This window comes from Oncorhynchus nerka, linkage group LG11 (assembly GCF_034236695.1).
Source record: "Oncorhynchus nerka isolate Pitt River linkage group LG11, Oner_Uvic_2.0, whole genome shotgun sequence".
In the NCBI taxonomy this organism is placed as follows: Eukaryota; Metazoa; Chordata; class Actinopteri; order Salmoniformes; family Salmonidae; genus Oncorhynchus; species Oncorhynchus nerka.
The window spans coordinates 39860358-39883706 of record NC_088406.1 but is presented as its reverse complement, the minus strand read 5'-3'; the positions used below and the strand labels follow the sequence as shown (position 1 = coordinate 39883706).

General features: G+C 44.2%; 2 protein-coding genes across 4 annotated transcripts in view; both read left to right on the top strand.

Annotated features, from left to right (window-relative positions):
• Window positions 1-36: 36 nt before the first annotated feature.
• Window positions 37-16880, top strand: LOC115136851 (spartin-like). Of its 3 annotated transcripts, none has more exons than XM_029672694.2 (8): window positions 37-129; window positions 5845-6665; window positions 9997-10194; window positions 11831-11978; window positions 12112-12306; window positions 12831-12989; window positions 13296-13386; window positions 14605-16880. In XM_029672694.2, the coding sequence occupies exons 2-8, from the start codon at window positions 5847-5849 to the stop codon at window positions 14807-14809; spliced, it is 1815 nt and encodes a 604-aa protein (XP_029528554.1). In that variant the 5' UTR covers window positions 37-129; window positions 5845-5846; the 3' UTR covers window positions 14810-16880. The 3 variants fall into 3 exon arrangements, with proteins under 3 accessions (XP_029528554.1, XP_029528555.1, XP_029528553.1); XM_029672695.2 differs by lacking the exon at window positions 37-129 and adding an exon at window positions 5050-5395 and having other exon boundaries at window positions 14046-14697; XM_029672693.2 differs by lacking the exon at window positions 37-129 and adding an exon at window positions 5055-5395.
• Window positions 16881-20779: 3899 nt separating this feature from the next.
• The window catches only part of LOC115120190 (serine/threonine-protein kinase DCLK1-like), a 42645-nt gene continuing 40075 nt past the window's right edge, over window positions 20780-23349 (top strand). The window contains exon 1 of the mRNA XM_065024513.1: window positions 20780-21140. Coding sequence (XP_064880585.1) covers window positions 20780-21140 — 361 coding nt within the window. The remainder of the gene's footprint in view (window positions 21141-23349) is intronic.

Here is a 23349-nt window from a genome sequence, read left to right as displayed (position 1 = left end):
CAGATCGACCCACGGTTTCGTTTCTAAACTTGTTTACCCTCGCTCTCGTGAGGTCGAAATGGCAACGCTAAAGTTGAAACTGAAAGACGCACCATTGAAAAGTTACCTAGCTAGCAAGCTAAGCTACCGGTAAGTTAATGTAACTAGTGTGTCACGTGTACGCTTGACCAAACTATATAAATCAATCAAGCCATGCTATGAATTTAGCTAGCTAAATAAAGTATCTGGTTTGGCGGTGCACAACAAGGCAAATGCTGTTAACCAATTAAAATGCTTTGATGTCCCTTCCGGGGTGTCTTAAACTCGGGTAGTGCAAACTCGGTTTCTTGGGATCTCCCTACCCTAAACTTAACCCTTACCGTCTCCTTAACCATTTAAAATGTCAACTTCAATGGGAGGTAGGAGCCCAGATAGCAAGAACCCTTTCAGATCCTTCCTTTTTTTTGTGTTTCCAAGCTCTGATCTTTCCATACTTCCCTTTTTAATTGTTTTCTTGAACCTTTATTTAACTAGGCAAGTCAGTTAAGAACAAATTCTTATTTATAATGACGGCCTACCCCGGGCAAACCCTAACGACGCTGGGCCAATTGTGCGCTACCCTATGGGACTCCCATTCACGGCCGATTGTGATACAGCCTGGAATCGAACCAGGGTCTGTAGTGACGCCTCTAGCACTGATATGCAGTGCCTTCGACTACTGCGCCACTCGAGAGCCCCTTGCTTGCTTTATTCTTTCATTTCCCCCCCAATGTCTTTCACTGTGTTACCTTCACCGAATCATTCGCAAAACGTCTACAGGACACTGCACTTACACAGGCTTGCATGAAAGAAACGTTTTTTTCCCATCCTCTCTTTATGCACTGTAGCTGCATGTTTTTACTGTGTCTGATGAGAGCTGTTGCTCTTCCGTGAGGCCTGAGGGAGAGATAGAGGGGTCACTGAGTGTCATCTGCAGACCTCATCACTCAGGCCCCTCGTCCCTCAGGCCCCTCTCTATAGTGCCACCTACTCTCAGGCCCTCTCGTCTTTATACAATGCCTTCAGAAAGTATTCAGACCCCTTGACTTTTTCCACATTTTGTTACGTTACAGGCTTTTTCTAAAATGGATTTTAAAAAAACAACTCAGCAATCTACACATAATACCCCATAATGGCAAAACGAAAACAGCTTTTAAGGCATTTTTGCAAATGTATTACAAATAAAAAACGTATTTATTTACATAAGTATTCAGACCCTTTGCTATGAGACTTGAAATTCTGCTCAGGTGCATCCTGTTTCCATTGATTATCCTTGAGATGTTTTTACAACGTGTTTAGAGTCCAAATTGATTGGACATGATTTGGAAAGGCACAAACCTGTCCCACAGTAGGTCCCACAGTTGACAGTGCATGTCAGATCAAAAACCAAGCCATGAGGTCGAAGGAATTGTCGGTAGAGCTCAGAGACAGGATTGTGTCGAGGCACAGATCTGGGGAAGGGTACCAAAACATTTCCGCAGCATTGAAGGTCCCCAAGAACACAGTGGCCTCCATCATTCTTAAATGGAAGAAGTTTGGAACCACCAAGACTCTTCCTAGACCTGGCCACCCGGCCAAACTGAGCAATCGGGGGAGAAGGGCCTTGGTCAGGGAGGTGACCAACAACCCGATGGTCACTCTGACAGAGCTTCAGAGTTCCTCTGTGGAGATGAGAGAACCTTCCAGAAGGAAAACCATCTCTGCAGCACTCCCCCAATCAGGCCTTTATGGTAGTGGCCAGACGGAGGCCACTCCTCAGTAAAAGACCCATGACAGCCCGCTTGGAGTTTGCCAAAGGGCACCTAAAGACTCTCAGACCATGAGAAACAAGATTCTCTGTTCTGGTGAAAACAAGATTGAACTCTTTGGCCTGAATGCCAAGCATCACGTCTATAGGAAACCTGGCACCATCCCTACGGTGAAGCATGGTGGTGGCAGCAGGGACTAGGATACTAGTCAGGGTTGAGGGAAAGGTAAACAGAGCAAAGTACAGCGAGATGAAAACCTGCTCCAGAGCGCTCAGGACCTCAGACTGGGGGAATGGTTCACCTTCCAACAGGACAATGACCCTAAGCACACAGCCAAGACAACGCAGGAGTGGCTTCGGGACAAGTCTCTGAATGTCCTTGAGTGGCCCAGACAGAGTCCGGATTTGAACCCGATTGAACATCTCTGGAGAGACCTGAAAATAGCTGTGCTGCGACACTCCCCATCCAACCTGACAGAGCTGGAGAGGATCTGCAGAGAAGAATGGGAGAAACTCCCCAAATACATGTGTGCCAAGCTTGTAGTGTCATACCCAAGAAGACTTGAGGCTGTAATCCCTGCCAAAGGTGCTTCAACAAAGTACTGAGTAAAGGGTCTGTCAACAGGTCTGAATACGTTCAGAAGGCATTGTATATAGGCTACTTTCTATTATAGTTTTCTTGGTAGCCTATTGGTTTTCATTGCTGTAAATGGAACTGTACGTTTGGAAACGTGTTTATGGTAGGCTGGCATTGCTTAATTGATTATGTGGGTTGAATTTGATTCACAGAAGGGTATTGTGCCATATCACAACGTGTTGCTGAACTCATGAGCGAGTGGGAGGATTTTCCATGTTTGAAGCGGGCCTGTATTGGCCTATTTATTTGGCAAGACAGCTGTGCATGGCTGCATCTCCCTGCTGTGGGCCATGTTTTGGTTATTTGGATCTCCATTCGCCTTTTTGTTTACTGTTAATGTAACTAGCCTAAATATAGATTGTCTCATGCCTTTATCGATCTGATATTTTGTTTAATACGCCTAATCCTTGGTACCGCTGTTTTGATCTGTTTGCATTCGTTAGCTTTCGCAGTTGTGTCGGGATTCTAAGCCAAACTGCTATTCAGTATGTTTGTTTCCATGCATGGATAACTACGCTACTACTTTCTGCTTTCAGTTTGCATTATTTTGGTAAGGCAGCTGTGTGTAAGGCTGCATTCACTTAGGCTGTTTGTAATAGGTGAATTGCCCTATCTATCTTGTAGCCTATATTGAATACCAGAACAGCCTAGCTGTCCATTGTGCTGAGACAGAGGCTACATATTTCAAAAGCACTCAATGATCTCGGAGTCTCTGCATTCGAACTTTATGTTTATTGTGGTATGGCGTGATTATATAAGTATAATTCAATATAATTCTGGGCTATACCCTCGTCTATTGCCTGCACTAACCATGGAATTGTGTGATGACACAGCCAAGTATTGCGCCATCCGTTGGGTTCAAACTGTTTTGGCTTGGTCTGCGCTCTGCTCCATAACGATTTAATTAGCCTACATGTCTTTTATATTATCAATTGTTGCTAATAATCTTCAGCAACAACCACATGGCTGTGACTGCGTTTACAGAGGAAGCAAACTAAGGTCAATAAAATTATGTAATTAAATGGAATGATAATGTAGGCTAAACCAATTGAAGGGAACTAACAGTACATTGGATCAATATGTGTTGTTATTAGGCCTACTGATGGTCGATACTGATCGTGGCTAATATTTAACATGATAGAAATAGGAAGCAGAAAGTTAGGTATCCTAGAATTAAGACATTCAAGAGTGACCATCCCTGTAAGTTAAAAGGCTGTACAATTTACATTTCGCAGAATGGCACAGCATTTCATAAACCTTACTGTGGGAAATATTTCGATATGTTTCAGTTTGCTGCCATATGGCTGTCATTTATATTTACAATTCTCTTATCCAAACAAATGACTCATTTACCTAGCTCTTATCAAGTTATAAATGACAGTAAATAGAGAATGGTGTTATTTCTAACGGGAAAAACAAAGTACTTGGAACCGCTAGGTTCGTTAGACCTTATTCATGGTTTCCTTGCGCGTAAAGGTGGTGGAATTCTGAGGGAATTAAGTAAAGGTCAGAATACAGCATATCTGTGGACACACCTCAGCCACACCTTCATTTACTCGATCATTTACTCGATCTCAACCCAAAATGCTATTCTCATGCTTAAATTCAAGGTCAGAATATGCATAGAGAGAAAAGTGCATCAAAAGGGAATTATGTTCCATTTATGCGGGCTTAACTTGGGTTGGAATCAGGCCCATGGTGAACAATAGTTTATAGCCTAGGCCAACATGCACAAAGATAATAATTCTGATAATTCTGGATCTTATTTTGACAGGTTGCACATCAAAATATAAATCATGCATTCCCTGAATATGTTATATGAAATAGCTTACTTTGACTTATAAACTACCATCTCAGTTGTCTTACTTAGCACTGGGGGGGAAAAAGTCTAGAGCCCTGCCACTAATGTAAAGTAACTGTCAGAGTTCAACAGTAAATTGGCCCACATAGTATACTAAAAGGCATAGAAATTGTAAATTACTTGGTAATAGGAAATACAATTACTTACATGACAGAATTAAAAGGCCATTTTGGACTGACCATTGTAGACATTTTCAAATACATACAATTTGAAAGTTTTATATCACCAAATTTCAACCTGAAATCTTTTGGACATCAGAGCAATGTTGAGGGAATCCTATTTGAGTCAGAAAAGGATACTCATATGATAGGTAAGATATACAAAACCTTGCAGAAAGCCTATCCAATTGACAATATCTTAGAACAAATAAACTATTGAAACCAAGAACTGAGATTGGCACAAGATGGAGTGTTGGAACCTAAATTACAGTTAACAAAAATGTATGCTTAATCCAGTATAAACTAATGTATAGAATGTATTATACAAGAGACAAAATTCTAACATCGTAGAGTCATGTCTTAAGTGTAAAACTAACACTTGACTCAATAATGAATGCATAGCCGCTGGAAGGAAGGGTGCTGAGGGTGCTGCAGCATCCCATGATAAATAACAATTAAAGAATACATGTTTAATGTCAAATGTAGAATAAAATAAACTCCTTAAATTAGTGTATTATGCCTTTATTACTCCTGTATGAGCAGAGGGCACTCCTTCCCGCAGCTATGCCCCCATCAGATTCTCTTTGCTCTCACTTTGTCAGGCTGGGGCAAAGTGGAAAACTGTGGCCCTTCTGTCAGGGAAGAGCAACAGCGCCCTCCTCCATCAGTCTTATCGTGACTTACTTTATGACTTTGAACTATTTGTCTCTTATACTTCGCCGTAGAAAAGACGTGTAAACACAGAAGATTACAAAACTGTTCCAGAATTCCACCAGTTCAACTCTTTGAGGGTCGGGGATCTCGTTCTCGCTACATTTTCTTTTGTTGATTAGCCTAACATGGTTGTTGGAGGCGCATGACACAGAACCTTCCCTTGCTAGAAAAGCTTGAAATCTTGTTCAGACTGCTAAAAAGACAGACGTCAGACGTTGATCACATTCACTTGACAGGAGCTTGTCGTCTAACGTTAACGGGTAATGATTTATCAGATTAGATGGCTTTTGATTGACAAAATGTTTCAAGTTTTTTTGTTTTCATGATAGCTAGCTAGCTACCGACACCCCAAGGGTAAAGTACACACAACTAGCTAACTAATTGGCTTGCTTGCTATTCAAGCAGGGGATTTAGATGTTATTACCTGATAACTAATAAGTTACTCTCGTTGCAAACCTAGCTAGCTAGTTACAGTAATGATATTGCTTGCCTTTGACTTTATGCATAATTCATGTAAAGAGCTATGCTAGCTAAATAGTTAGCTGTTGTTGAGATTCTCAACTGTTGCTTCCTTGAATTGAGCTATTTAGCTAGCTATTGGTAATTCATTCTTAGCATTTAACCTTTGCCAGTTAGATTGCTACTTGTGGTGTGAACAGATCCTTGTAGAAATATCTCAGATGGATGTATTTTCTTGTCTTCTTTGCAGGCATGGAGGAAGCCAGTCAAGATGCCTTTGACAGAGCCAGGCTGCAGGTGATCAAAGACGGCTATGAGAAGGCCTTTGAGTGCATCAACAGGGGCCTGACCGAGGATGAAGCTGGCCACAAGGCCCAGGCCCTGGCCCAGTACACACAGGGACGCCAGCACCTCCTCAGGGCCATCAGTGTGCCCTCACAGGGGCATGAGTGTGTGGGGTGCTCCTGGGAGTCAGCCCGCCAGATGCAGCACAAGATGCAGGAGACTCTGAACAACATCACCACTCGATTGGCGGTCCTAGAGACCAGCCCAGACCCTGAGTTCCCACCACCTCTAGATGCCTCTAATGGAGTCCCAGGGACAGCCTCTAACTCAAACCTCTACCCCAAACTGGAGAAGGAGAAACCAGAGCGGCCGTCTCCACCCAAGCTGCTGATGACTAACCGCCAAGGTGGAGATGTGGGAGGCAGTGTGTTTCCCTCCTTGCCTCTTTCTCCCACTAGACAGTCTGTGGTGCCTGGCGAGCTGCCCCCAGCCTACTCTTCCCAGGCGGCTGACGGCCACCTGACTATCTCCTACGGGACAGAGTCTGGAGAAATGTCGCTGGTGGGAGAGGAGTTCTACAGCCACATGTCCCCCTCTCCCCCCTCTCCTCATAGCCTGGGGGAGGATGGAGAGGAACTCTTCTTCCTGCCTCACGGGGTACAGATATTCTTTGTCACACCTGACGGCCAGGTCAGCGCTCCCTCCTACCCAGGGTACCTGCGGATGGTCAAGTTCACCAGCCAGCAGTCAGAGAGAGTGCCCAACCGGCCCCCAGCCTTCCTGCAGGTAAGAGGGATGTGGGGGGATGGGGTGATGAATTCTAGTCACTGTCTACTGTGGGTGTTGCCATTTACAGCGCCCTCAATAGTGTCAACACTTATTGTATCTCAGCATTTCAGTGTATGATGAAATCACAGGGTTCTTGGTATCTGTTTCTTTGATCTCTCTCTGTATCCGTTGTGCACTCTAACACGATTTCATCATAAGTGATTTGCTCTGCCTCTGCTCATAAACTCCCTCTCATACAGAGGTGTGTGTGTGTGGTTGGTGTTTAGAATAGGATTGGGCTCGTGTATATGTGGGATAGGCTAACTAATGATCTGTGTCCTACATCATGTGATTAGTGACTCAGTGGCCCTAATCCCAGGCAGGAGTTCTCTATGTTGTCATGGTGGGAAACCCCAGTGGCCACTCTGTCAGGTTTACAGATACCTGTGTCACAACTAGTTACAGCAAAGAGACCGACAGGGTGTTGAATCTTCCCTGTGTTTTCCTGTATGTAGGAATGTAGGCCTAGTTGAGCCAGATTATAGGGGGACGGTTTCCCTCTTTGGTTTCCCCGTCCCTGTGGTGTCATGACAAGACAGCAGCAGCATAGAGCCAGAGGTCTGTCTGCTGCCTGCCACATGGACAGAATATTACACCAGCACCACTAGTCTTTGAACAGAGCCTGAGATAGATAACACAATCACACAGACACACACAAACACCCCACGCTGTGTGTCTGAAGTGAGTAGGACAGTGGAGAAGGTTGTCCCCTCAGTAATACTGTCCCCATGCTTTCCACACCTCAGCACTGGACCGACTCAGACTAAAGGACTAATGTGACTAACTGGCCCGTTGATGCACTGTAGAATTACATGGCAGAACGTTTATGTCAGACCGTAGTATTTAGCACACATGCACCTGAAGTGTGTAAAAATGTACTGAGACTGGTGATAAGATAAGGAAATGGAAATAATACAACTCTAATGTTTCACCAAGGCCTGAATGTAATCAACAGCTGTATGGCTATGTGGGAGTGTCAGAGATAGTAACAGCCCACTTGATGTGTTTGTCTTCACAGTGAGTTAATAGTACTGTATCATGGAGTTGGGGTGGGTTGGGGTCGACTTGTCATTGTGGAATATCCCAGTAAGCCTGGTCTGGGGAGGGGGGTTAGGTTAGTCGTTCCGTATAAACTCCCTGTACTGTCTTGTGTGATTGGCTGTACTGTTGATGTATTCCAGGTGTGTGATTGGCTGTACTGTTGATGTGTTCCAGGTGTGTGATGGGTTATACTGTTGATATATTCCAGGTTTGTGATTGGCTGTACTGTTGATGTGTTCCAGGTGTGTGATTGGCTGTACTGTTGATGTATTCCAGGTGTGTGATTGGCTGTACTGTTGATGTATTCCAGGTGTGGGATGGGTTATACTGTTGATGTATTCCAGGTGTGTGATGGGTTATACTGTTGATATATTCCAGGTGTGTGATTGGCTGTACTGTTGATGTGTTCCAGGTGTGTGATTGGCTGTACTGTTGATGTATTCCAGGTGTGTGATTGGCTGTACTGTTGATGTATTCCAGGTGTGGGATGGGTTATACTGTTGATGTATTCCAGGTGTGTGATTGGCTGTACTGTTGATGTATTCCAGGTGTGTGATGGGTTATACTGTTGATGTATTCCAGGTGTGTGATTGGCTGTACTGTTGATGTGTTCCAGGTGTGTGATTGGCTGTACTGTTGATGTGTTCCAGGTGTGTGATGGGTTATACTGTTGATGTATTCCAGGTGTGTGATTGGTTGTACTGTTGATGTGTTCCAGGTGTGTGATGGGTTAAACTGTTGATGTATTCCAGGTGTGTGATGGGTTATACTGTTGATGTATTCCAGGTGTGTGATGGGTTATACTGTTGATGTATTCCAGGTGTGTGATGGGTTATACTGTTGATGTATTCCAGGTGTGTGATGGGTTATACTGTTGATGTATTCCAGGTGTGTGATTGGCTGTACTGTTGATGTGTTCCAGGTGTGTGATGGGTTATACTGTTGATGTATTCCAGGTGTGTGATGGGTTATACTGTTGATGTATTCCAGGTGTGTGATGGGTTTTACTGTTGATGTATTCCAGGTGTGTGATGGGTTATACTGTTGATGTGTTCCAGGTGTGTGATGGGTTATACTGTTGATGTACTCCAGGTGTGTGATGGGTTATACTGTTGATGTATTCCAGGTGTGTGATTGGCTGTACTGTTGATGTGTTCCAGGTGTGTGATGGGTTATACTGTTGATGTATTCCAGGTGTGTGATTGGCTGTACTGTTGATGTGTTACAGGTGTGTGATGGGTTATACTGTTGATGTATTCCAGGTGTGTGATTGGCTGTACTGTTGATGTGTTCCAGGTGTGTGATTGGCTGTACTGTTGATGTGTTCCAGGTGTGTGATGGGTTATACTGTTGATGTGTTCCAGGTGTGTGATGGGTTATACTGTTGATGTATTCCAGGTGTGTGATTGGCTGTACTGTTGATGTGTTCCAGGTGTGTGATTGGCTGTACTGTTGATGTGTTCCAGGTGTGTGATTGGCTGTACTGTTGATGTGTTCCAGGTGTATGATGGGTTATACTGTTGATGTATTCCAGGTGTGTGATTGGCTGTACTGTTGATGTGTTCCAGGTGTGTGATGGGTTATACTGTTGATGTATTCCAGGTGTGTGATTGGCTGTACTGTTGATGTGTTCCAGGTGTGTGATGAGTTATACTGTTGATGTGTTCCAGGTGTGTGATGGGTTATACTGTTGATGTATTCCAGGTGTGTGATTGGCTGTACTGTTGATGTGTTCCAGGTGTGTGATGGGTTATACTGTTGATGTGTTCCAGGTGTGTGATGGGTTATACTGTTGATGTATTCCAGGTGTGTGATGGGTTATACTGTTGATGTGTTCCAGGTGTGTGATGGGTTATACTGTTGATGTATTCCAGGTGTGTGATTGGCTGTACTGTTGATGTATTCCAGGTGTGTGATGGGTTATACTGTTGATGTATTCCAGGTGTGTGATTGTCTGTACTGTTGATGTATTCCAGGTGTGTGATTGGCTGTACTGTTGATGTATTCCAGGTGTGTGATGGGTTATACTGTTGATGTATTCCAGGTGTGTGATTGGCTGTACTGTTGATGTATTCCAGGTGTGTGATTGGCTGTACTGTTGATGTATTCCAGGTGTGTGATGGGTTATACTGTTGATGTACTCCAGGTGTGTGATTGGCTGTACTGTTGATGTATTCCAGGTGTGTGATGGGTTATACTGTTGATGTATTCCAGGTGTGTGATTGGCTGTACTGTTGATGTATTCCAGGTGTGTGATTGGCTGTACCCGCTGATGGCCACTGACTCCCCCGTCCTGCTGTGTAACACAGGGGTGTTCATGTTCCCCGACATGATGGCGTCCGCCCCGGGGTCCTACGTGGGCGTTGTGCTGTCCTCTGAACTGCCTATAGAAGACAGACAGCTGTTCCAGGACCTGCTGTCCCAGATGACAGACCTCCGGGTGCAGGTGAGCTGCTAAGGCTGTGTCTCAAATGGCGCTCTATTCCCTATATAGTGCACTACATTTGACCATGGCCCGTAGGGTCCTGCTCTCTGACTGGCCCATATGAAGGTGTCTGGTGGTCCAAGGAATAGTAATAGAATATTAGTAATAGAATTATAAATCTGTCTCTCTGCCTGATGCATTTTTGCTGATTTCCGGTGTATTTGAGTCATTGTCACACCACACCATGACACGTTACCTTGTGCGGAAGGTTATATGGACTTTGGATGAAAAGAATGACAGGGTTGCCTACATCCATTCTTAATCAGCAATTCAGAAACAGCGACAGTTTGACGTCATTCCCAAGCGTTGTTCTGTGTTTTCTTATTTCCCAGCCAATGATCCCAGTGGAATGTAAGATTCAAATGAGGGATTTATCCCGAAATGGAACCCTATTTTCTGCATAGTGCCCTACCTTTGAACAGAGCCTGGTCAAAATAGTGGACAGCATACAGAATAGTGGTCTATTTAGGACAGCCTAGATTTAATGCAGTAGTAGATTAACATGAGCTATTCTGCTCTCTCTAGCCTCAATAACGATTCAGTCTGATTGGTCAATATTTGATTGGTCAATGATGTTACTAATGATGTAAATGCTGCTCTATTCTGGTGTGAAAATGACTGCTTGCTGCTGTAAGGCGCTCTACTTCGCCTGTGGGTCTTGGGCCTTCTCAATGTCTAGGGCAGATACTGAGGTTATAGGGCAGACACTGTGGGTCGAGAAAGAAATTTCCATGTTTCCCAAATGGCACCTTATTCCCTACACAGCACACTACTTTTAACCAGAGCTCTATGGGACCTGGTCCCAAGTAGTGCACGATGTAGGATATTGGGTGCCATTTGGGATACATACACTAAAGGCTCTACTGCACTGCTTGCTCCCTGAATACGCCTGGCCTCAGCAGTTAGGGAATTTAGAACGTCAGGCAGATGAAGAGCATTAATGTGTGCTAATGCTCTTATCTGGCTAGAACACAACACGGCCTCAGTAGTCACTACAGTAATGGAGTCAGACGGGGGTTCTGTCTCCGAGCAACAGTATTCAGCCAGGTTTTAACTGAGGGAATGTTGTTGATAAACTACCTCTCACATGGACAGCTGCTTCTGGGATGGAATGCAATAAACAAGTAGGCGTTTCATGATCACATATTGAATATATGTACATTTAGGAGGTTGTGTCTTGTTGAGAATAGCAATGATGGTGTTAGAACAATGCCCCTCTGTCTGTTTTCCTCAAGCAAGGAGACATCTGAAATGTCTGGTGACCATTTCTTTGTTTGGAGAAGAATGAGACGTTGTGCTCAGGATGGGGATAGAGGGAGAAGAGGCACCCTAGGGTAGCAGGAGGCTACTACTAGGAGGTTACTATGATGTGACTAGGAGAGTTAGGATAAGGCACTTGAAGTTACCATGAGGCAGGGTCTGCTAGGCTCCAGCTAGGCTATCCAGTCCTGTATTTGTTGTAAGAGGACCATGACAACGAAGCAGAGTTAATCAAACTTCTATGTTCTTCTGCCAATGCTGTACATGTACACCACCAGGTGTCATAAAACCGCTGTTTCAAAGCACCATATTAATACAAGTCCTGCTGCTGCTGCAGGCTCCAAATGAGGCAGCAGACAGCATCAACCTGAGCCAGAAGGTGTCCATCGCTTCCCTCGAGGAAGAGGAGGCCCCAGCAGCAGGAGAGGAGGAGGAGAAGAATCTGCCAGAGTGGAGCGAGAAAGTGGCCAGCGGCATCCTCACAGGTCAGACCCAGGGCCCTAACCCCAACAACGCTTAACCTTAACCAATGGCATCCTAACCCGAGGCTGTAGGGGTTAAGGTTAGGGAATGTATGCTGTGTTTCACTCACACCTACTGTGTTTTTTTTCCATCCAGGGGCATCGTGGCTGAGCTGGGGCCTGGTGAAGGGGGCTGAGTTCACTGGCATAGCCATCCAGAAGGGGGCGTCCAAACTGCGTGAGCACATCACCCCAGAGGACAAGCCAGCCCATGTCAGCCCCTCTGTCTCCAAGGGATTGCATGTAGCCAAACAGGCCACCGGGGGCGCTGTCCGCGTCAGCCAGTTCCTTGGTGAGAAGCAGCTGAGTGTCTGATTGGTTCTGGTGTTGGAAGGAGTTGACTGTCTGATTGGTTCTGGTGTTGGAAGGAGTTGACTGTCTGATTGGTTCTGGTGTTGGAAGGAGTTGACTGTCTGATTGGTTCTGGTTTGGAAGGAGTTGACTCTCTGGTTCTGGTGTTGGAAGGAGTTGACTGTCTGATTGGTTCTGGTGTTGGAAGGAGTTGACTGTCTGATTGGTTCTGGTGTTGGAAGGAGTTGACTCTCTGATTGGTTTTGGTGTTGGAAGGAGTTGTCTGATTGGTTGTGAATGGGTGTGTTGTGTTAGTAGTTGATGATTTGTATGGTGGTGTGTGTTGTGTTATGACGGATGTGTGTTGTGTTATGAGTGGTGTGTGTTATGACTGGTTGTGTTATGATGGGATGTGTTTTGTGCTATGATGGTGTGTGTGTGTTGTTTGTAGTGGACTGTGTGTGTGGTGGTGTGTATTATGTTATGACGGGGTGCGTGTTGTGTTATGACTGGGTGTGTTTGTAGTGGACGGTGTGTGTATGGTGGCAGGGTGTGTGGGTAGAGAGCTAGCTCCCCACGTGAAGAAACATGGAGGCAAGTTGGTCCCGGAGTCCATGAAGAAAGACAAAGATGGACGATCCAACATTGATGGAGCCATGGTGGTGGCTGCTAGCGGAGTTCAAGGTACATGTGGTCACTGTTGTGGTTGTTATAGTCACTAGACTACTCATTGTATAGGACAAGACAGAACAACACAAACGTTGGCCGTGCGCAGTAGATCACCTGCTGGCTGTCAACGAACAGTGGAGATTCAGGGGAAATGAATAGATAATGTTTTATGGCCAGAGGCTATAGGACGGCCATCCGCTACTCATGGCCGTCGTTCCTATTGGTCTGTCTTGTCCTGTAAGGATGGTTCACATGGATCATGTGCCCCCTATTCTACCAAGTGTCTAGTCATTGTTGTGGTTCCTGTCATCCTACCTGAAGGCTTCGCTACCATGTGGACTGGCTTGGAAGTAGCAGCAAAGAACATCACCGTCTCTGTTGCCTCCGAAACCGTCAACACTGTCAAGCATAAGTAGGTCTTTCTCTGTACACTTCAACCAACGTGTTGTCTGTGCTCTTCTCATTCAACATGGCTGCGTCTCAAATGGCACCCGATGAGCCTATGGGTCCTGGTCAAAAGTAGTGCACTAAATAGGGAATGGGGTGCCATTTGAGACGCATCCATGTCAAAATAAGTAAAGATGTTGTATTGTCACATACACCGGATAGGTGAAGTGAAATGTGTTATTTTATAAGGTCAGACATAGTAGTGCGGCGCTCATGGAGCAAATTAAGGTTAAGTGCCTTGTTCAAGGGCACATGGACAGATTTTTCACCTTGTGTGCTTGGGTAATCGAACCAGGGACCTTTCAGTTACTGACCCAACGCTCTAACCGCTAGGCTACCAGCCGACTGTGTTCTGTGCTCAGCTCATTCACCATGTCTGATTGGCAGTACTACTTGTTTGACTCTACATTTGCTCCTGTCCACCTAGCTTGGATGTGTATGTCTGTTCTTTTGCTTTCTGGACCAGGTTTTGCTAGGCCAGGTTTTGCTAGGCCAGGTTTTGCTAGACCAGGTTTTGCTAAACCAGGTTTTTGCAGTGTATCTTGCAAACACTCACTTGTGTTTTATAAGCAAAAAAACAAGCAAACACTTACTGTACATTTCCCTCTTCCACTTATTTTTCAGATTTAGGGGTCTACAAAACATCTTAGACACTCCTAATGACAAGAAGACATGTATTTAAAGCCAGCCTTTAATGAACCCTCCTTAATAACGAGCAGCATGGCCAAGGCTTAGCCTCTGTTTCTAGGTGGTCTGAATGTAGAGCTGCTAGATTCACCTGTACTCTCTCAACAGGCTACTCTTCTATCCTACTGGGCTATGCTCCCGTAATGTGGCTGACACTGATTTCTCTGGTGTCTAACTAACCAACTCTTTTTCCTGACTTTATCGAAAACAATATAACTATTCCTAATACGTAATCATAGTATGAATTGATGCACTTATTGAATTGATGTGTATTATCTGTAGAAATAAGTGCAGTCACCAGCCCCACAATATAATCAGCTGTATATTTATAGATTTATGAATAGTCAGACAACTTGAATAATTCTGTTGAATTCATGATCTGCATGGGTGGGGGCTTTAATGCTAGTTGCATGTTGCTGTCCTTGCTGTTCCCTGTAATTGCCCTCCTTCCTGCAGCCCTCCCCCTCTCAACAGTTGGTTGTGTGTGATTTATAAGGTATGGGGCTGCAGCCGGCCAGGCCACAGACCATGCTGTGAACTCAGCCATTAACATGGGCGTCACCGCCTTCAACATTGACAACCTGGGCATTAAAGCTGCGGTGAAGAAGACTGGCAAACAGACGGCTGTGGCCATCCTGGAGGACTACCAGCTACGGGATCCTAATACTAACCAGAAACAAGTAGAGAAACGGGACAAATAGGCTCCATCCGGGAACAAGTCTACGTCCCAAATGGCACCCTATTCCATATTGTCACTACTTTTGACCAGACAAAATATAGAGAATAGGGTGCAATTTGGGACAGTCAACACCTAACCCCATGACACTTACCATAGCCCTTACCCGCAGTGCACTGGTGTAGATATGAGAGGTCTGGATAGGTGTAAGCAAATTGGCAACTTCTACCTGCATAGTCTGTCAAAGGGAAAGGCTGAGGTACTACCATATTGATTAAACATATCCTATTCTTTCAGATCTACCCAAGTGCCTAGAGTAGAGGCTAGGTTTGTTTCCAAAATGGCACCCTATTCCTGATTTATAGTGCACTACAAAGGGAATTGGGTACCATTTGGGATGCACCCCATGTCCTCTTCCTCTCTTTCCTTTAGAGCTTTAATTACAACACGATTTGTATTCTTCTATAAAGAAATCTATCTATACATAAATGCTTTAGTTGACTAATAGCCTTTAGAAATGTTACTAGGGTTTGATACAACTGTTAAGCACTTTATATCTTCATAATGAACGGTATAATGACATTATAATAATGTCAAATATTATAGTAACTAAGATGGACGTTGTGTGTAGGTAGGCTGATGTATAATCGCTAAGTTATTTGTGTTCAATGTTGGTGAGAAGAGGACACCGGAATTTAAAAAGTCACGTAGGTGATATGAATATAAACTGAAAGCAGGATTCTTGTTTAAATTTCAGATGGAACTGTTTGTTTCAAGACTACTGCTGTTGACCTATTGTAGTAACAGTAGTATTACTGCAGTAGTACTGTTCACAGTTAATGTATCTAGAAGTAAAGGTGTAACTGAGGTAGAGTTGCACAATTCTGGTAACTGTCCCAAAATCCCCAGGTTTTCCAGAAATTCTGGTTTTAGGAATCTGGATGTTCTGCTTATTCCCACCTAGTCTCTTTCCCCACCCGTAACCTGAGGCCAGCATTGGGTTCTGGGTTTCAAGATGAATTCACTCCTGATTCCTGGAAGTTCCAACCAGGATTTCTGGAAAACCTGGGAATTTTGCAAAAGTTGCTAGAAATGTGCAACCCTTATCTGAAAGTCAAGGTGAATGAGGGGGAAGAAACCCAGCAGCATGCTAACTATGTGCTATAAGAATACATGTTTGGGTTCCTTTAACCAATGAAATATTGTTAATGTGTGAAACAAGACGAAACCCAAGCATGCACAGGAATAGTTCTATAGCCGTTGAGGGTACTATATCAGATGGAACAGGGTTCTCTTAAGGTATACTCTTGTCATATGACTTTGTAATGCAGAGGAAAGAGTCAATCCAAACGTAGAAGCAGTGGAGGTTTGAACTGGTTTGAGAATGGTCCATGGTTTGCTTAGTATGCCTTAATAACCAGTTACTACAGGCTGTATGCTACTGTAACCATAGGCCAATGCAGCCACCTTACAGATAGCAAGCCCACGCTACTGTATTGTCCTGTGGTCCAGTTCATTATCTTTGAGAATCTATAACCTATCCTTTCAGCTTGGTATCTGATTATTACTTTTTAAAGCTGTGATATTCATTTTCTATGAAAGGACAAACTTTTTTTTTTTTTTCATGTGATGTAAAGAGAATCATATTCAATGTCATTAACATTTGGACAATTGTTTTTAACTATGACATCTGAAACAAATAATTATGGAAAAATGACAGATATAAATACATTAACAGTTTCGGCACAATTTGAGTATGTGTTTATGATTAGTGTCGTCGTATATGTGTTATGTTGTCAACATACTGTATTTAACTTGTAATGCTGTCTACCATTCATTATTTACCCTGGGCTGATGTTTATTCAATGTGAATTGTCTTCAGTAATATTTCCCCTTCAGGGTTAAGTGAAGGCAAACTGTCTTTTTGTGTGAACTTGAAATCTCATGCAGTCATTAAATACACATCAGCATTCTCACAAAGTGGTTGTGATTTTCCGAATAATGCCTCTGTGCTTCTGTGGCCCTATGTGAACAAATAGTCACATGGTCTGATGATTAACCAAATATCTGATATGTAATAAAAAGCTATAGAAGAATGTGTTGTATATCATCGGTTTGGATAGAGCATGTCATCTGTCTGTCTGGGCATTTCTACTTCATAGTAGACCTGACTTAGTCTGGGTACCAGTCTCTGTGTCAATTCTCTCCTACTCTCTATCTTGACAAATGACACGGAATGCAAGGAATGTCATGTAATAGTTGAACAGACTGGCAACCAGGCCGGACTCGGACAAGTTAGTGAAATAGGATTATTTTCAAGCGTTTTGCAGCACGTTTTCCAAGCGATTTATCCTGAATGCAAAGGAGCTCATTCACATTTGAATTAGTTGAATAACATTCAATCAAAATGTACTTTGAATTATTTATGCATAATGGTGATGATTAGACTACTATTATTATTATTAGGCTGTATTACTCCTCAATCACATAATGTCATATCACTGTATTAGAATTGTTTGAGGTTCAAGCCCTACCTCTATATTATGTTCATGATTTACATATTTGAGTTGCATGTTTTATAAGTTTGTAATCAAGACAGAGATGGTTCGCTACAGTGAGTTGGAGCGTTGATAAAGAGCAGAGTGAATTTCCTTCTGCTCAAAATTCAACTATAGGCTACACGTCACACACCAGTGGTCCACCACTTATGACTGAAAAGGTTGAGAGGGTCCATAGATGCTATAATCTCATATTTGAGCTTAACACCCGAAACAAACAAGTCAAAATTGATTCTTGAAATGAGACTGCGTTGGATATTATTTTTGTTCACAGAATTTAAAGGCCCAGTGCAGTTAAAAACTGGATTTTTCCTTTGTTTTATATATATCTCCACAGGGTTGGAATAATAATGTGAAATTGTGAAAATTATTACAATAATGCCCTTTTATTGTAAGAGCTGTTTGAAAAGACTACCTGAAATTTCAGCCTGTTTTGGTGGGATGTAGTTCAATTCTGCCTGGCAGCATCTTTTTTATCCATACCAAACTTGGCACAAAACTACGCCCACGAGTAACCTACATTGGGGAGAACAAGTATTTGATACACTGCCAATTTTGCAGGTTTTCCTACTTACAAAGCATGTAGAGGTCTGTCATTTTTATCATAGGTACACTTCAACTGTGAGAGACGGAATCTAAAACAAAAATCCAGAAAATCACGTATGATTTTTAAGTAATTAATTTGCATTTTAATGCATGACATAAGTATTTGATACATCAGAAAAGCAGAACTTAATATTTGGTACAGAAACCTTTGTTTGCAATTACAGAGATCATACGTGTCCTGTAGTTCTTGACCAGGTTTGCACACACTGCAGCAGGGATTTTGCAGCACGTTTTTTGCTCAAAAAAATAAAGGGAACACTAAAATAACACATCCTAGTTCTGAATGAATGAAATATTCTTATTAAATACTTTTTTCTTTACATAGTTGAATGTGCTGACAACACAATCACACAAAAATTATCAATGGAAATCAAATGTATCATCCCATGGAGGTCTGGATTTGGAGTCACACTACAGGCTGATCCAACTTTAATGTAATGTCCTTAAAACAAGTCAAAATGAGGCTCAGTAGTGTGTGTGGCCTCCACGTGCCTGTATGACCTCTCTACAATGCCTGGGCATGCTCCTGATGAGGTGGCGGATGGTCTCCTGAGGGATCTCCTCCCAGACCTGGACTAAAGCATCCGCCAACTCCTGGACAGTCTGTGGTGCAACGTGGCGTTGGTGGATGGAGCGAGACATGATGTCCCAGATGTGCTCAATTGGATTCAGGTCTGGGGAACGGGCGGGCCAGTCCATAGTATCAATGCCTTCCTCTTGCAGGAACTGCTGACACACTCCAGCCACATGAGGTCTAGCATTGTCTTGCATTAGGAGGAACCCAGGGCCAACCACACAAAAATATAACATTTTGGCCATAATGACCATTGTTATGTTTGGAGGAAAAAGGGGGAGGCTTGCAAGCCAAAGAACACCATCACAACCGTGAAGCACGGGGGTGGCAGCATCATGTTGTGGGGGTGCTTTGCTGCAGGAGGGACTGGTGCACTTCACAAAATAGATGGCATCATGAGGTAGGACAATTATGTGGATATATTGAAGCAACATCTCAAGACATCAATCAGGAAGTTAAAGTTTCGTCGCAAATGGGTCTTCCAAATGGACAATGACCCCAAGCATACTTCCAAAGTTGTGGCAAAATGGCTTAAGGACAACAAAGTTAAGGTATTGGAGTGGCCATCACAAAGCCCTGACCTCAATCCCATAGAAAATTTGTGGGCAGAACTGAAAAAGCATGTGCGAGCAAGGAGGCCTACAAACCTGACTCAGTTACACCAGCTCTGTCAGGAGGAATGGGCCAAAATTCACCCAATTTATTGTGGGAAGCTTGTGGAAGGCTACCCGAAACATTTGACCCAAGTTAAACAATTTAAAGGCAATGCTACCAAATACTAATTGAGTGTATGTACACTTCTGACCCACTGGGAATGTGATGAAAGAAGTGAAAGCTGAAATAAATCATTCTCTCCACAATTTTTCTGACATTTCACATTCTTAAAATAAAGTGGTGATCCTAGCTGACCTAAAACAGGGAATTTTTTACTAGGATTAAATGTCAGGAATTGTGAAACTGAGTTGAAGTGTATTTGGCTGAGGTGTATGTACACTTCCGACTTCAACTGTATATTTGTGTGTGTGTACTGCTTAATCATTATTAGGTTGTTACAGACATGTTTGGGTTTGGTCATCCTGTGTTTGTGTATGCAGTATAGTACACTACTGCGGACACTGCTCGACATCCTCCTCAGCACCAGCATACAGATAGATGCCCATGCTGTCTCATGACTGCTTACCAAATGGCAAACTATTCCCTATGGCACTAATTTAGTCTATCTGCCTTATTGAACAAGCATGTTGCTGAAAAGTCTCGTGTCTGTCATTGCAGTTTAGTGCACTGACAGACTAGTAGAGGAATGACCGCCTGCGCCACGCCCCTTGTCTCAGCGCATCTAGAGGGCTGGAGAGAAGATGAGAGAGAACGGAGCTTGATAGCGAGGTGAGATGCTTGGTGCTTCCCTTGGAAGACCTGCATGTCAATGAGTGACGGCCAAATGGAAATCACTGCTAGAGACAGAAACCAGCTGCAGCTCGTGGTGCTCACACTTGCTCAATCAAAGAGCAACAAAGGGGCGGATGCTTCTTCGGCCGCTCAGGCGGGCAATCATACTACACATATCAGCACTGACACAGCCTATTGGAAAGCTGATATATGCAATTGCTAAACACTGACACGGTTGACTGCATCCGACTTCAATTAAAGGTAAGTAGTTATTTGCCCAAAACATGTTTTAAAATCCCATAATGTGTTGTTCCGTTTCATTTAACAACAGCTGGGGTTATGTTGTCAGACATTAATATGATCAAAACAAACGTTACGTTTGATTAGAATCACGGTGCTAATTGGGTGGTGGACGAAACTAAAGAGCATGACATGTGTAAGCGTGCTATGGCCCCCAATCAGATTTTTATGTGCCTCAGAAAGAGCTAATTTTCAGTATGTGACTGCCCACAAGCAGGAGAATTCTATCTGGCTAGACAGCAGCGCCGTCCGTTCAGCACCACGGAGTTCAATCTGACTACTGCCACCGCCATAGACTACCTGTCAGACTAGCTAGCTGCTAGGAGATCCGCACCTGCGGCGCTGTCCATTCAGCACCACTGAATGTCGGACCCGACCTCAGAGTTCATACCGAAATCCAATTGATTCTACTCTCTCCAGTCTCTCCAGTAGGCCTATATGACATTCAACTAAAACTAAAGGATGACTTATTTATTCTGCAAAGGAAAACAAGTTGCTTGAGGTTTAAATGTTCTAATTCATAATGTTCCCCTCCCTGATTTGTCTCTTTCTGTGTAACATCACTACAGTCATGGAGCTGGAGCACTTTGACGAGCGGGAGAAAGCCCAGAGAAACACCCGCATAGGCTCCAGGAACAACGGGCTGCAGAGCCCCACTCGCAGCGCCCACTGTAGTCTGTACAGGACCCGGACACTGCAGTCTCTAGCCTCGGAGAAGAAGGCCAAAAAGGTCCGCTTTTATCGCAATGGAGACCGATACTTCAAAGGGATTGTCTACGCTATTTCCCAGGACAGGTTCCGGTCTATAGAAGCCCTTTTGGCTGATCTGACCCGCTCCCTGTCAGATAATGTGAATATGCCCCAGGGGGTCCGGACCATCTACTCTATCGACGGGACCAAGAGAATATCCAGCATGGAGCAGCTGGAGGAAGGTAAGCTAACCCTTAACCGTAACCCTACCTTAAAGGTTGGGATGAGACAGTATTGAGCAGCTAACCCTAAGGGATGGGACAGTATTTAGCAGCTAACCCTATGGGATGGGATGAGACAGTATTTAGCAGCTAACCCTAAGGGATGGGACAGTATTGAGCAGATAACCCTAAGGAATGGGATGAGACAGTATTTAGCAGCTAACCCCAAGGGTTGGGGTGAGACAGTATTGAGCAGCTAACCCTAAGGGATGGGACAGTATTGAGCAGCTAACCCTAAGGGATGGGATGAGACAGTATTTAGCAGCTAACCCTAAGGGATGGGATGAGACAGTATTTAGCAGCTAACCCTAAGGGATGGGATGAGACAGTATTTAGCAGCTAACCCTAAGGGTTGGGGTGAGACAGTATTTAGCAGCTAACCCTAAGGTTTGGGACAGTATTGAGCAGTTAACCCTAAGGGTTGGGACAGTATTGAGCAGCTAACCCTAAGGGATGGGGTGAGACAGTATTGAGCAGCTAACCCTAAGGGATGGGATGAGACAGTAGTTAGCAGCTAACCCTAAGGGATGGGACAGTATTGAGCAGCTAACCCCAAGGGATGGGATGAGACAGTATTTAGCAGCTAACCCAAAGGGTTGGGGTGAGACAGTATTGAGCAGCTAACCCTAAGGGATGGGACAGTATGGAGCAGCGAACCCCAAGGGTTGGGGTGAGACAGTATTTAGCAGCTAACCCTAAGGGATAGGATGAGACAGTATTGAACAGCTAACCCTAAGGGATGGGACAGTATTGAGCAGCTAACCCTAAGGGATGGGATGAGACAGTATTTAGCAGCTAACCCTAAAGGTTGGGGTGAGACAGTATTTAGCAGCTAACCCTAAGGGTTGGGGTGAGACAGTATTTAGCAGCTAACCCTAAGGGTTGGGGTGAGACAGTATTTAGCAGCTAACCCTAAGGGTTGGGGTGAGACAGTATTTAGCAGCTAACCCTAAGGGTTGGGGTGAGACAGTATTGAGCAGCTAACCCTAAGGGATGGGATGAGACAGTATTTAGCAGCTAACCCTAAGGGATGGGACAGTATTGAGCAGCTAACCCTAAGGGATGGGATGAGACAGTATTTAGCAGCTAACCCTAAAGGTTGGGGTGAGACAGTATTTAGCAGCTAACCCTAAGGGTTGGGGTGAGACAGTAATTAGCAGCTAACCCTAAGGGTTGGGGTGAGACAGTATTTAGCAGCTAACCCTAAGGGTTGGGGTGAGACAGTATTTAGCAGCTAACCCTAAGGGCTGGGGTGAGACAGTATTTAACAGCTAACCCTAAGGGTTGGGGTGAGACAGTATTTAGCAGCTAACCCTAAGGGTTGGGGTGAGACAGTATTTAGCAGCTAACCCTAAGGGTTGGGGTGAGACAGTATTTAACAGCTAACCCTAAGGGTTGGGGTGAGACAGTATTTAACAGCTAACCCTAAGGGTTGGGGTGAGACAGTATTTAGCAGCTAACCCTAAGGGTTGGCGTCAGACAGTATTTAGCAGCTAACCCTAAGGGTTAGGAAGAGACCGTATTGAGCAGCTAACCCTAAGGGATGGGATGAGACAGTATTGAGCAGCTAACCCTAAGGGATGGGACAGGATTGAGCAGCTAACCCTAAGGGATGGGATGAGACAGTATTTAGCAGCTAACCCTAAGGGTTGGGGTGAGACAGTATTTAGCAGCTAACCCTAAGGTTTGGGACAGTATTGAGCAGTTAACCCTAAGGGTTGGGACAGTATTGAGCAGCTAACCCCAAGGGATGGGATGAGACAGTAGTTAGCAGCTAACCCTAAGGGATGGGACAGTATTGAGCAGCTAACCCCACGGGATGGGATGAGACAGTATTTAGCAGCTAACCCAAAGGGTTGGGGTGAGACAGTATTGAGCAGCTAACCCTAAGGGATGGGACAGTATGGAGCAGCGAACCCCAAGGGTTGGGGTGAGACAGTATTTAGCAGCTAACCCTAAGGGATGGGATGAGACAGTATTGAGCAGCTAACCCTAAGGGATGGGACAGTATTGAGCACCTAATCCTAAGGGATGGGATGAGACAGTATTTAGCAGCTAACCCTAAAGGTTGGGGTGAGACAGTATTTAGCAGCTAACCCTAAGGGTTGGGGTGAGACAGTATTTAGCAGCTAACCCTAAGGGTTGGGGTGAGACAGTATTGAGCAGCTAA